This window comes from Hippocampus bargibanti, linkage group LG08 (assembly GCF_051943395.1).
Source record: "Hippocampus bargibanti isolate YZ-2025 linkage group LG08, ASM5194339v1, whole genome shotgun sequence".
NCBI lineage: Eukaryota > Metazoa > Chordata > Actinopteri > Syngnathiformes > Syngnathidae > Hippocampus > Hippocampus bargibanti.
The window spans coordinates 12,180,204-12,193,937 of NC_142741.1; the positions used below are offsets into that span (position 1 = coordinate 12,180,204).

Here is a 13,734-nt window from a genome sequence, read left to right on the forward strand (position 1 = left end):
TAAGAAAAAGTAATGCGCATGCTTTTTTTTCCCCCGAGAATCAAAACTGAAGGGCACCTGAACAACAGCTCGACCATGGAGAGATCCATGGAAATGCTGCCCCCTCCTGCAAGAGATAAAGCATTAAATATATATGAGATTTTTTTTTCCCAGGCCTTTACAATGTGCACCCAGACTTTCGAGTTCTTTTTAGGGAGAAAATTTTGCGCGTTATACTAAAAAAAAATACAGTAAACTAACAATACAAAATGGTAATGAAGCCACAAGGGGGCACAAGCCAGTGTCTTGTTGTGCCGGTCCCAAGCCCGGAAAAATACAGAGGGTTGTGTCAGGAAGGGCATCCGACGTAAAAAAAATTGCCAAAATAAATATGCGAATCAAAACACTGAATCCCATACCAGATGGGTCGAGGCCCGGGTTAACAACAGCCGCCATTGGTACTGTTGACCTTCAGGGTGCCAGTGGAAAATTGACTACTGTTGGTCGAAGAAGGACAGGAGGGATGTGTGCCCGGAGGAAAAGAGAGAAATGGAACACCAAGAGTATAGAACTAAGTGTAGGAACTTTGAATGTAGGAACAATGACAGGTAAAGGTGGGGAGCTGGTAGACATGATGCAGAGAAGGAAGGTAGACATACTGTGTGTCCAGGAGACCAGGTGGAAAGAGAGCAAGGCTAGAAGCTTAGGGTCAGGGTTTAAGTTGTTCTATCATGGTGAAGACAGAAAGAGAAATGAGTTGGGGTTATCTTAAAAGAGGAGTTTGTTAGGAATGTCTAAGAAGTAAAAAGAGTATCAGATAGAATGATGAGTCTGAAGCTAGAAATTGAAGGTGTGATGTTCAATGTTGTTTGTGGGTATGCCCCACAAGTACGATGTGAGCTGGCGGAGAAGGAGCAATTTTGGTTGGACTTTTATGAAGTCATACAGAACATTCCGAGAAGTGAAAGGGTTGTAATTGGTGGAGACTTCAATGGACATGTTGGAGCAAGAAACAAAGATGATGAGGAGATGATGGGCTGGTTTGGACTCCAGATGAGGAATGCTGAAGGTGGTTGACTTTGCTAAGAGAATGGAAATGGCTATTGTGAATAATTTCTTTCAGAAGAGACAGGAACATGAACAAGAGTGGAGGCAGAAGTACACAGATAGATTACATTTTGTGTGAACGGCGCCATCTAAACGAAATCAGTGACTGCAAAGTAGTGGTTGGTGAGAGTGTAGCCAGACAGCATAGGTTGGTGGTGTGTAGGATGACGCTGGCAGTGAGGAAGATGAAAAACCCAAAGGCTGTAGTGAGGACAAAATGGTGGAAGTTGAACAAGGAAGAGTGTTGCATGACATTTAGGAAGGAGGTAAGACAAGCACTGGGTGGGCAAGAGGTCCTTACAGATGACTGGCAAACTACAGCAAACATAATCAGACACACAGGTCGGAAAGTACTTGGTGTATTGAGTGGAAGAAAGGTAGATAAGGAGACTTGGTGGTGAAATGGAGAGGTGCGGGAGGGTATACAGAGAAAGAGGTTAGCAAAGAAGAAGTGGGACACTGAGAGAATGGACGAGAGTAGACAGCAGTACAAGGAGATGCAGCGCACGGTTAAAGTAAAGGTGGCAAAGGCTTGTATGCTCGGCTGGACAGCAAGGTAGGCGAGACTGATCTTTACAGGCTGGCAAGACAGAGAGACAAAGATGGTAAGGACCTGCAGCAGGTTCGGATGATTAAGGATAGAGATGGCAATGTATTAACAGGTGCCAGTAGTGTGATGGTAAGATGGAAAGAGTACTTTGAAGAATTGATGAATGAGGAAAATGAGAAGGAACAAAGAGTAGAAGACGTGACTGTTGTAGACCAAGACGTAGCAAACATTAGCAAGGATGAAGTGAGGAGGGCGCTGAAGAGGATGAAGGGGGGAAAGGCACTCGGGCCTGATGATTTACCAATCGAGGTATGGAATGTCTTGGAGAGGTGGCGGTGGTGTTCCTGACTGGGTTATTCAACAAGATGATAGATGGTGAACAGATGCCTGAAGAATGGAGACGACGTGTACTCGTGCCCATTTTTAAGAACAAAGGAGATGTGCAGAGTTGTACTAACTACAGAGGAATAAAGTTGATGAGCCATACAATGAAATTCTGGGAAAGAGTAGTTGAAACTAGACTAAGAGCAGAAGTGAAGATTTGTGAGCAGCAGTATGGCTTCATCCCAAAAAAAGAGTACGACAGATGCAGTGTTTGCTTTAAGAATGCTGATAGAGAAGTACAGAGAAGGTCAGAAGGAATTGCATTGTGTCTTTGTATATGTAGAGAAAGTGGAAAACAGGGTGCCCAGAGAAGAGCTGTGGTATTGCATGAGGAAGTCTAGAGTGACAGAAAAGTAGGTCAGAACGATGCAAGACATGTATCATGACTGTAGGACAGTTGTGAGGTGTGCTGTCGGTGTGACTGAGGAATTCAAGGTGGAGGTGGGACTCCACCAGGGGTCAGCTCTGAGCCCCTTCTTATTTGCTATGGTGATGGACGGGCTGACAGACGATGTTGTGATCTGTAGGGAGAACAGGGAACAGGTGGCTGAGAAACTAGAGGTGGGGAGATATGCCCTGGAAAGGAGAGGAATGAAGATCAGTCGCAGTAAGACGGAATATGTGTGTGAATGAGAGGGATCCAAGTGCAAGAGTGATGCTCCAGGGCGAAGAGATAAAGAAGGTGGAGGATTGTAAGTACTTGAGGTCAACTGTCCAGAGCAATGGAGAGCGTGCAAAAGAGGTGAAGAAGCGTGTCCAGGCAGGCTGGAATGGCTGCAGAAAAATGTCAGGTGTGATGTGTGATAGAAGGGTTTCAGCTAGGATGAAAGGAAAAGTGTATAAACCTGTGGTGAGACCAGCCATGATGTTTGGACTGGAGACAGTGCCACTGAAGAAAAGACAGGAAGCAGAGCTGGAGGTGGCAGAGCTGAAGATGTTGAGGTTTTCTTTGGGAGTGACCAGGTTGGATGGGATCAGGAATGAGCACATTAGAGGAACAACTCATATTAGAGGCTTTGGAGAGAAAGTCAGAGAGGCCAGACTGAGATGGTTTGGACATGTCCAGAGGAGAGAGAACGACTATGTCGGGAGAAGGATGCTGAATCTTGAACTGCCAGGCAGGAGACCGAGAGGAAGACCGAAGAGGAGGTTTATGGATGTGGTCAAAGAGGACATGAAGGTAGGCAGTGTGAGAGAAGAGGATGCACAAAACCGGGATAGATGGAGGACATTGATTTATTGTGGCGACCCGTGAAGGGAAAAGCCGTAAGGAAAAGGAGAAGAAGAAGAACAATACGAAATGGTGACCACGAGAAAGTGGAGAGGAAAAATAAGGCAGAGAAAATAAACGGCCAGTCAGTTGTTGGCAGATGCTTGATTGTGAATCATGACAGGTGACTCGGTTATCTATTTGGTAGGCTTTCTGGTCACCTCACTGGGAAGGTGTACCAGGCTTGTCCCAGCGGAGGTGGCGAGGACAACCCAGCAGGCTCAAGGACAGTTTCTGCCATCAGACAGTCCGGAGACTCAACTCCCTCCCAGCCCTGCTCACCCTGCCCCTTCCCACTGCCACACTCACCGAACTCTGAGGAGTATACGCTACATGCTGTACTATCATCCTGAACTCTATTTTTTGTTCTCATTTTTTTCTGCAAGACCTCACTTCAAACCTTTCTTGTTTGTTTTTGCATTACTACATTACGTCACTTTACATACATCACTACATCACTTTCCAGATCACACTACCTCACTTTACATTCAGAAATTACATGTATTGTCCGTTGTCAATTGTATGTCTTTTTATCCATGTTAAAAGTGCCTTGCATGCCTTGCACACTGGGTCCGAGAGGACATTAATTTCATCTGTGCTGTATGTCATGAATATCTAAACTAAATCAGTGACTGGAAAGTAGTGGTTGGTGAGAGTGTATTCTTTCAGCATAGGTTGGGGTGTAGGATGAGCGGAGTAGAAGATGAAAAACCCAAAGGCTGTAGTGAGGACAAAATGGTGGAAGTTGAACAAGGAAGAGTGTTGCATGACATTTAGGAAGGAGGTAAGACAAGCACTGGGTGGGCAAGAGGTCCTTACAGATGACTGGCAAACTACAGCAAACATAATCAGACACACAGGTCCGTCTGTGTAAGCTCTCAGTCGTACAGGAGTGGTCCATCGATGAGAAGGTTTCTTCAGCCGTCATCTGTACAAAAGTGAAGGTTTCGGACGTTTCGCCTCCTATCCAAGAGGCTTCGTCAGCGAACTAAAATGTGAGACTTTTAGTTCGCTGACGAAGCCTCTTGGATAGGAGGCGAAACGTCCGAAACCTTCACTTTTGTACAGATGACGGCTGAAGAAACCTTCTCATCGAAAGACACACAGGTCGGAAAGTACTTGGTGTATTGAGTGGAAGAAAGGTAGATAAGGAGACTTGGTGGTGAAATGGAGAGGTGCGGGAGGGTATACAGAGAAAGAGGTTAGCAAAGAAGAAGTGGGACACTGAGAGAATGGACGAGAGTAGACAGCAGTACAAGGAGATGCAGCGCACGGTTAAAGTAAAGGTGGCAAAGGCCAAACAAGAGCCCTATGATTACTTGTATGCTCGGCTGGACAGCAAGGTAGCCGAGACTGATCTTTACAGGCTGGCAAGACAGAGAGACAAAGATGGTAAGGACCTGCAGCAGGTTCGGATGATTAAGGATAGAGATGGCAATGTATTAACAGGTGCCAGTAGTGTGATGGTAAGATGGAAAGAGTACTTTGAAGAATTGATGAATGAGGAAAATGAGAAGGAACAAAGAGTAGAAGACGTGACTGTTGTAGACCAAGACGTAGCAAACATTAGCAAGGATGAAGTGAGGAGGGCGCTGAAGAGGATGAAGGGGGGAAAGGCACTCGGGCCTGATGATTTACCAATCGAGGTATGGAATGTCTTGGAGAGGTGGCGGTGGTGTTCCTGACTGGGTTATTCAACAAGATGATAGATGGTGAACAGATGCCTGAAGAATGGAGACGATGTGTACTCGTGCCCATTTTTAAGAACAAAGGAGATGTGCAGAGTTGTACTAACTACAGAGGAATAAAGTTGATGAGCCATACAATGAAATTCTGGGAAAGAGTAGTTGAAACTAGACTAAGAGCAGAAGTGAAGATTTGTGAGCAGCAGTATGGCTTCATCCCAAAAAAAGAGTACGACAGATGCAGTGTTTGCTTTAAGAATGCTGATAGAGAAGTACAGAGAAGGTCAGAAGGAATTGCATTGTGTCTTTGTATATGTAAAGAAAGTGGAAAACAGGGTGCCCAGAGAAGAGCTGTGGTATTGCATGAGGAAGTCTAGAGTGACAGAAAAGTAGGTCAGAACGATGCAAGACATGTATCATGACTGTAGGACAGTTGTGAGGTGTGCTGTCGGTGTGACTGAGGAATTCAAGGTGGAGGTGGGACTCCACCAGGGGTCAGCTCCGAGCCCCTTCTTATTTGCTATGGTGATGGACGGGCTGACAGACGATGTTGTGATCTGTAGGGAGAACAGGGAACAGGTGGCTGAGAAACTAGAGGTGGGGAGATATGCCCTGGAAAGGAGAGGAATGAAGATCAGTCGCAGTAAGACGGAATATGTGTGTGAATGAGAGGGATCCAAGTGCAAGAGTGATGCTCCAGGGCGAAGAGATAAAGAAGGTGGAGGATTGTAAGTACTTGAGGTCAACTGTCCAGAGCAATGGAGAGCGTGCAAAAGAGGTGAAGAAGCGTGTCCAGGCAGGCTGGAATGGCTGCAGAAAAATGTCAGGTGTGATGTGTGATAGAAGGGTTTCAGCTAGGATGAAAGGAAAAGTGTATAAACCTGTGGTGAGACCAGCCATGATGTTTGGACTGGAGACAGTGCCACTGAAGAAAAGACAGGAAGCAGAGCTGGAGGTGGCAGAGCTGAAGATGTTGAGGTTTTCTTTGGGAGTGACCAGGTTGGATGGGATCAGGAATGAGCACATTAGAGGAACAACTCATATTAGAGGCTTTGGAGAGAAAGTCAGAGAGGCCAGACTGAGATGGTTTGGACATGTCCAGAGGAGGAGGTGGCGAGGACAACCCAGCAGGCTCAAGGACAGTTTCTGCCATCAGACAGTCCGGAGACTCAACTCCCTCCCAGCCCTGCTCACCCTGCCCCTTCCCACTGCCACACTCACCGAACTCTGAGGAGTATACGCTACATGCTGTACTATCATCCTGAACTCTATTTTTTGTTCTCATTTTTTTCTGCAAGACCTCACTTCAAACCTTTCTTGTTTGTTTTTGCATTACTACATTACGTCACTTTACATACATCACTACCTCACTTTCCAGATCACACTACCTCACTTTACATTCAGAAATTACATGTATTGTCCGTTGTCAATTGTATGTCTTTTTATCCATGTTAAAAGTGCCTTGCATGCCTTGCACACTGGGTCCGAGAGGACATTAATTTCATCTGTGCTGTATGTCATGAATATTAGCATATTTGACAATAAAGCTGACTTTGACTTTGACCTTTGACTTTGACTTATTTAAAAGGGGGCGTTTACCTGTTTCAACAGCAACGGCCATAGGTCAGTATCATCCAATCAAAATTGCGCTTTCTGCCAACTGCCACCCAAACAGAAAATGAACAGCGAAAAAGCGAGAATATGTACAGTGATACCTTGGCTTACAAACTTAATTGGTTCCCAGAAAGTGTGTGTATGGTGAAAAGTGTGTATTCCAAACTTTAATTTCCCATAGGAAACCATTAAAATGAGAATAATCTGTTCCCAGGTCCCCATAAAACATAATTTTCTACTAAATAAGCCTTGAAACTACACAAAATACACCTTATTTTATGTATAATAAATGTGCTATGGTATTGTCATTAAAGAAATAAACTCTACTGTATAATTCACTTGTTTTATTTACATTTGTGAATGTTGTTGATGGCTTGATGGAATTCAGTGGGAGGGAAAGTCACATTCCATTAGGACTGGAAGAAGGAGAGTTAGTCTATCTTTCATAGGCTTATGCCCAGGGACGGACGTCTCTTCCTATGTAATGAAAGTCCAGTTAGGCATTTTTTTTTTCCAAAAAAGGCCCGTCTAATCAGCATTAAACACTTGATGAGGAACGTAGCCTTCTTCTTCCACCATCTTGAGGAATGATCCCTTGTAAGCTACGGTAGCTTTATTGTCGGAACTGGCTGCCTCACCATGACACTGAATCCCTGTACGACGCTTAAAGTTCTCGAACCATTCGTGTCTCGCCTTGAAATCCTCAATAGATGACGAAGTGCCAGGTTGCCTCTTCACGATATCTGAGTGAATTTGCCGCGCTTTCTCTGTGATAATTGCTTCACTCACGCTGTCGCCGGCTAGCTGCTTTTCGTTAATCCAAATTAACAGAAGTTTTTCAACCTCTTCTATTGCCCGAGACCTTTGCTTAGACAACACGGAAACACCTTTACCAACACAAGCACCTTTTAAAGCTTCTTTGTTCCGAAGGATGGTAGCAATGGTCGACTTAGCATACTGATACGGGGCCGCTAAGTCACACAAACACACACCTCGTTCGTGTTTCTTGATGATCACCTTGTTCTGCTCGACCGTAATTTATGTTTTGTGTCCTGGTGGGACCTTTTTCGGTCCCATAACAACCGAAGTATCTGTGATAACGAATCCTTGGAGACAAATAGGGTGTGGAAAAGTAGTCCGGCAGCTACAGTGGCGCAGTTCGGCCGTGTGGTTTGGTGTTCTTCCGTCGAAAACTAGTCCGCCAAAAATTAGTCCGCCAGCCATCGTAGCACTCCGTGTGTTTCCCGAAAAATAGTTTGTATGCCAAGAATATATTATCGTGAATTTAACGTTCGCAAGCTGAGACGTGCGATAGCTAATGCGTTCGTTAGCCTGTATTTAGGTTTATCGGCAAGACATATGCAATAATCAAAAGAGCCATATATGGCTCGTGAGACATAGCTTCCCGACACCTGATCTCCTCAATGATGTGACAGAGAAACAGTTTCATCGACAAAATAATATTGACAATTGACTTCTCATGTGCCAGAGGTGCCCCTCTCTCCCCACTATGGAAACAATGTAGGGTTAGCGCATGCCATCTTCAATGTTATTCAGAGCTAATTGTGCCTCAATCTGTGCGCCCCAGGTTGCCATGGATGTCTCCCAAAACTCAGAAAGCTTCAGAATCACTTAATTTACTGACACTTATGAGCTAATCTTTGGTCACCATTATGGTGGCGAATGAATGGAAATGCAGGTGTGTGGCAAAAGACATGACTAAACTCACATAGACAGCAAGTTAACTTGAAGTATGGCATAAAATACCACCCTGCCCTGTCCATTCCCCTAAACTAATACTTCCATTGTTGAATTATATCAACAGGCACCGCAATCATATTAATGTTTTTTTTAAATATAGATTTTATCTTAGTTGGAAGCAAAACAAAAATGTGTGTCTGAAGTTGCTCCACAGAAAATGTTTCTCCAAAAGATAATTAATGTTACGCACTGTCACGTCTGCACGAGGCAAAAAAACAAAACGACCTGGTCGGACAAAAAGGAGCTGGATCTGAAGTACTCGATGGAGGCTGTAGATGAGTTCAAAAGGTTTTACTGAGACACACAGGGGAAGACCAAACAAAACGACAGCACAAAGGGAGCGTGACCAACCTGGCATACGGCAGTGGAGAATCACGAAAGGGAATACATCGGCGAATACAGAGGCTAACCGGGTGACTTTTCTAATCACAAGGCACATTAGTGAATGGAAATGAGGTGTGCAAGTCGGAGGAACAGGGAGGGGAGGGCCGCACACCTGACGCCAATCAGGATGTGACACGCACAATGGAAATTTAAGATGGTGATGAAAAGAAACCCAATTGTTCATTTCAAATATTGTCATATTTATATTGTTAGTAATAGCCTTGCTTCGGGTCACTGGGACTGACTTGCGAAAAAAAAATGCTCACAAATTTTCTAAGTTTCTCCTCAAATAGACATTTATTAGCAAAATTACTCCATAAAAACTAATTAATCTTGTCCACTCCACGATTTGCATTAATATGTTAACTTTCCACCCGCAATGTGGCAAAGTACACTGCAATGAATGAACACAATTGGAATATGATACCTTTTTTGAGATTATTTTTTTAGACAAAGGGCTCAGATAAAGGAGATACATGCTTGTGCAGTTTGGATTGCCGCTTCTTTATGGAAAGTTTTTTTTTTTTCTTCAGCTAGTGGTTTTTCACCCCACGGAGTCTGGGAGTTGAAGATGTTTATGGGGGTTGGGGGCGGGGGGCTTTCCATTGGGAATGCTCCAAAAGTAAATATGCTACATGTGTGCTAATACATGTGTGATTACTGCCAGACATAAGTCAGTCAAACATAAGTCAGTTAACCTTATCTGAGGTGTTAAAGAGGCATTCTGAGTAATGAGCATGATTCCCTTATTGGCATGTGTATTATTGTCTCATAAATATATACATAGTCCCTGATGTCATAATATAATCGAGACATGTCAGCCCATGGGAGATTACACCCCGCACCCTCACATGCGCAAGTAGATGATCAGAGAGTGAACACACACACAAGCACACAGACTGCACTCAGCAAAATAAAAATCTCATTATGCTCATGAACCTGAAGGTATGAGAGCAGTCTCTCATCTCAACCCGTGGTCTGGAATATTAAATGGCATTCTGCTTCTCTGCAACTCCCTGGCTCCCCCCGCTCTCTCTTCCCCTCTGCATACATATGCCCGCAACCCTCCCCGCTCACTTGCCTTTGGGATCAAACATACTCAGCACCCCAGGGGCACAGGCTGGAAATGAATCGAAATTACAGCACTCATTTTCCCAGGCATACATTATTATTCCTTTGGTGTCTTTATTTATTTATGTCTCTGTATTGCTGCTTAGCAGTGCCTGCAATATTTTCGCAGATGGTTGGACTGTAGGTAACATTAAGGGATAAACAAATAGACAATAGAGAGAAACACATAAAATTGGATAGATGCTTTGGATTTTAAATTAATTAACAAGGTTGGATCATATCTCTTGAGTCATTTTTAATCGGGCACAATAACCAGTGTTTCATTCTGTGAAAAGATCCCCATTGTGCACAGAAAAAACAAATATTCATTTATTTTTTTAATTTTCTAGGATGTTCAGGTAGCTTCTTGTTAGCTTATGTCATGTTGCTTATGGTGCCACAAACGGCACATTGTAAATGTGATAAATGGTAAATCAGCTAACTAATAAATAATGAGTTCTTATTAAAAAAAACAGCATCAGTGATGGATCAAGGAGGATAGAGTATTGATCTTAAATTATAACTGATCTCAGTTGCACCCAGTGCTATCCTATCTGCACAATCTGAAGCTATGACCAGTCCCTATGGCAACTAATGTAGTCCACGCTGTTCGGTTCTAATTCTTGTTTCTCATCTGGTTCGGTGTTCAACGAAGTTCTGTGATAAAAATATCAGCGAGGACGACAGATGGTGAACAAAACACTACTTTATTCTAGTGAAACAAAAAGAAGCACATGTCTCGTTGGAGCGAGGAGCTAAAAGCACAAAGAGAAGCACAAAAAGCACAAAGAGCACAAAGAGAACGAGCCCTCCCGCTCGGACTAGTTTTAAATGTACACCGCAGCGATCTGTTGTCCAATCAGCTACGGACAAGTTTTGGAAGTCACACAGCAGCGATCTGTTGTCCAATCAGCTACGGGCAAGTTTGTTGGGGGAACATTTAGACTGAAACTTGATACTTGTTACATCCTGATTTCACAACTATTCAACGAATGAGTTTAACAATCCATGTTGTAGACTAAACTAAACATGCAATAACATAATATGTACTAAGTCAGACATGGAATAACATAATATGTTTACTAATCTAAGCATGAAATAACATAATATGTTTACTAATGTGCATAAGCACTCTATCACACGCGTGTCATATTGTGTGTGTGTGTGTGTGTGTGTGTATATGTGTGTGTGTGTGTGTGTGTGTGTGTGCGTGTGTGTGTGTGTGTGTGTGTGTGTGTGTGTGTGTGTGTGTGTGTGTGTGTGTGTGTGTGCGTGCATGTGCGGGTGTGTGTGTGCGTGTGTGTGTGTGTGTGTGTGTGTATGTGTGTGTGTGTGTGTGCGTGTTCGTGCGTGTGTGTGTGTGTGTGTGTTGCAGTTGGTACTGCAATGTGTCTGTGGAGTCATCATAACACACTTTCCTTGCCCATCCTACTCCTCAAATCTCCATTGGCTGCTCTTAGTTCACACTATGGGCTGAGTAGGCATTGTGTAATTATTGACTAGTTGCCATGGACCTCGTATGGCTCGATGAAATGTGGTTCATGTTTCTCCTTTCAGTCATTCATCTTCCGATCCGCTTATTCCTCACTAGAGTCGCGGGCGTTGCTGGAGCCTATCCCAACTTTCGTTGGGCAGGAGGCGGGGTACATCCTATGCTGGTTGCCATTCAATCCCAGGGCACACAGAAACATTCACACTTACACCTAGAGGAAACTTGGAATGTTCAATCAGCCTTCCAAGCATGGTTTTGGAATGTGGGAGCAAACCAGAGGACCCGAAGAGGCCTCGGGAGAACATGCAAATTCCATACAGAGTCCGGAGCAGGGATTGCACCCACAACCTCTGCACTGTGAAGTCAACACCTGACTACCGGGCAGCCATATCATTGGTGTGATAGATGGAAATGAGTTAGGGCATGAGTTGTAACAATGAGTATGAACATATACCCTATGAGAAAAAAAATATTCTGATGACATGATATGGGTAGTTCTTAAAAAACGTTAATTATCCAGAAATTCCGAACATTATCTCACAAAATATAACTGAGTTCATTCATTAACATTGATTCAAGTAGAGCACAATCCATAATAATAGGGGGACATGGGAGGAAACTTGAATACCTGGAAATAACCCACGCAGGCAAGAACATGCAAACTCATATATTTGAACTGGCGAGCTCTGAATTGTGAGCAGTCACTTACTCACTACTCCCAAAAACAAAATGCACTTATTTATGCTAAACTACTGCTAAATGCTAAACTACATCAAGTAACAAATAGACAGGCAGACAGAAAATTATTAAAATGTTTGACTCAATTTGATTTGATACTATTTGTACATTTGTACTATTTGTATGGGGCGGCCCGGTAGTCGAGTGGTTAGCACACCGGCTTCACAGTGCATAGGTCGCCGGTTCGCATCCCGGTCCGGCCTCCCTGTGTGGAGTTTGCATGTTCTCCCCGGACCCGCGTGGGTTTTCGCCGGGTCCTCCGGTTTCCTCCCACACTCCAAAAACATGCATGGCAGGCAGATAGACCACTCCAAATTGTCCCTAGGTGTGAATGTGAGAGTGACTGTTGTATGTCTTTGTGTGCCCTGCGATTGGCTGGCAACCAATTCAGGGTGTCCCCCGCCTCGTGCCCGAAGACAGCTGAGATAGGCTCCAGCAACCCCCGCGACCCTAATGAGGAATAAGCGGTACGGAAAATGGGATGGGGTGGGGGGACCGCGCTTTCTCTGTGATAATTGCTTCACTCACGCTGTCGCCGGCTAGCTGCTTTTCGTTAATCCAAATTAACAGAAGTTTTTCAACCTCTTCTATTGCCCGAGACCTTTGCTTAGACAACACGGAAACACCTTTACCAACACAAGCACCTTTTAAAGCTTCTTTGTTCCGAAGGATGGTAGCAATGGTCGACTTAGCATACTGATACGGGGCCGCTAAGTCACACAAACACACACCTCGTTCGTGTTTCTTGATGATCACCTTGTTCTGCTCGACCGTAATTTTGTTTTGTGTCCTGGTGGGACCTTTTTCGGTCCCATAACAACCGAAGTATCTGTGATAACGAATCCTTGGAGACAAATAGGGTGTGGAAAAGTAGTCCGGCAGCTACAGTGGCGCAGTTCGGCCGTGTGGTTTGGTGTTCTTCCGTCGAAAACTAGTCCGCCAAAAATTAGTCCGCCAGCCATCGTAGCACTCCGTGTGTTTCCCGAAAAATAGTTTGTATGCCAAGAATATATTATCGTGAATTTAACGTTCGCAAGCTGAGACGTGCGATAGCTAATGCGTTCGTTAGCCTGTATTTAGGTTTATCGGCAAGACATATGCAATAATCAAAAGAGCCATATATGGCTCGTGAGACATAGCTTCCCGACACCTGATCTCCTCAACTGATGTGACAGAGAAACAGTTTCATCGACAAAATAATATTGACAATTGACTTCTCATGTGCCAGAGGTGCCCCTCTCTCCCCACTATGGAAACAATGTAGGGTTAGCGCATGCCATCTTCAATGTTATTCAGAGCTAATTGTGCCTCAATCTGTGCGCCCCAGGTTGCCATGGATGTCTCCCAAAACTCAGAAAGCTTCAGAATCACTTAATTTACTGACACTTATGAGCTAATCTTTGGTCACCATTATGGTGGCGAATGAATGGAAATGCAGGTGTGTGGCAAAAGACATGACTAAACTCACATAGACAGCAAGTTAACTTGAAGTATGGCATAAAATACCACCCTGCCCTGTCCATTCCCCTAAACTAATACTTCCATTGTTGAATTATATCAACAGGCACCGCAATCATATTAATGTTTTTTTTAAATATAGATTTTATCTTAGTTGGAAGCAAAACAAAAATGTGTGTCTGAAGTTGCTCCACAGAAAATG

At 44.0% G+C, this 13,734-nt stretch overlaps 1 protein-coding gene across 1 annotated transcript in view; it reads left to right on the forward strand.

Moving 5' to 3' along the window:
- The first annotated feature begins 311 nt into the window (after positions 1-311).
- The window catches only part of LOC148894551 (uncharacterized), a 133,005-nt gene continuing 119,582 nt past the window's right edge, over positions 312-13,734 (forward strand). The window contains exon 1 of the mRNA XM_089002593.1: positions 312-1,480. Coding sequence (XP_088858719.1) covers positions 1,116-1,480 — 365 coding nt within the window. The 5' untranslated portion in view covers positions 312-1,115. The remainder of the gene's footprint in view (positions 1,481-13,734) is intronic.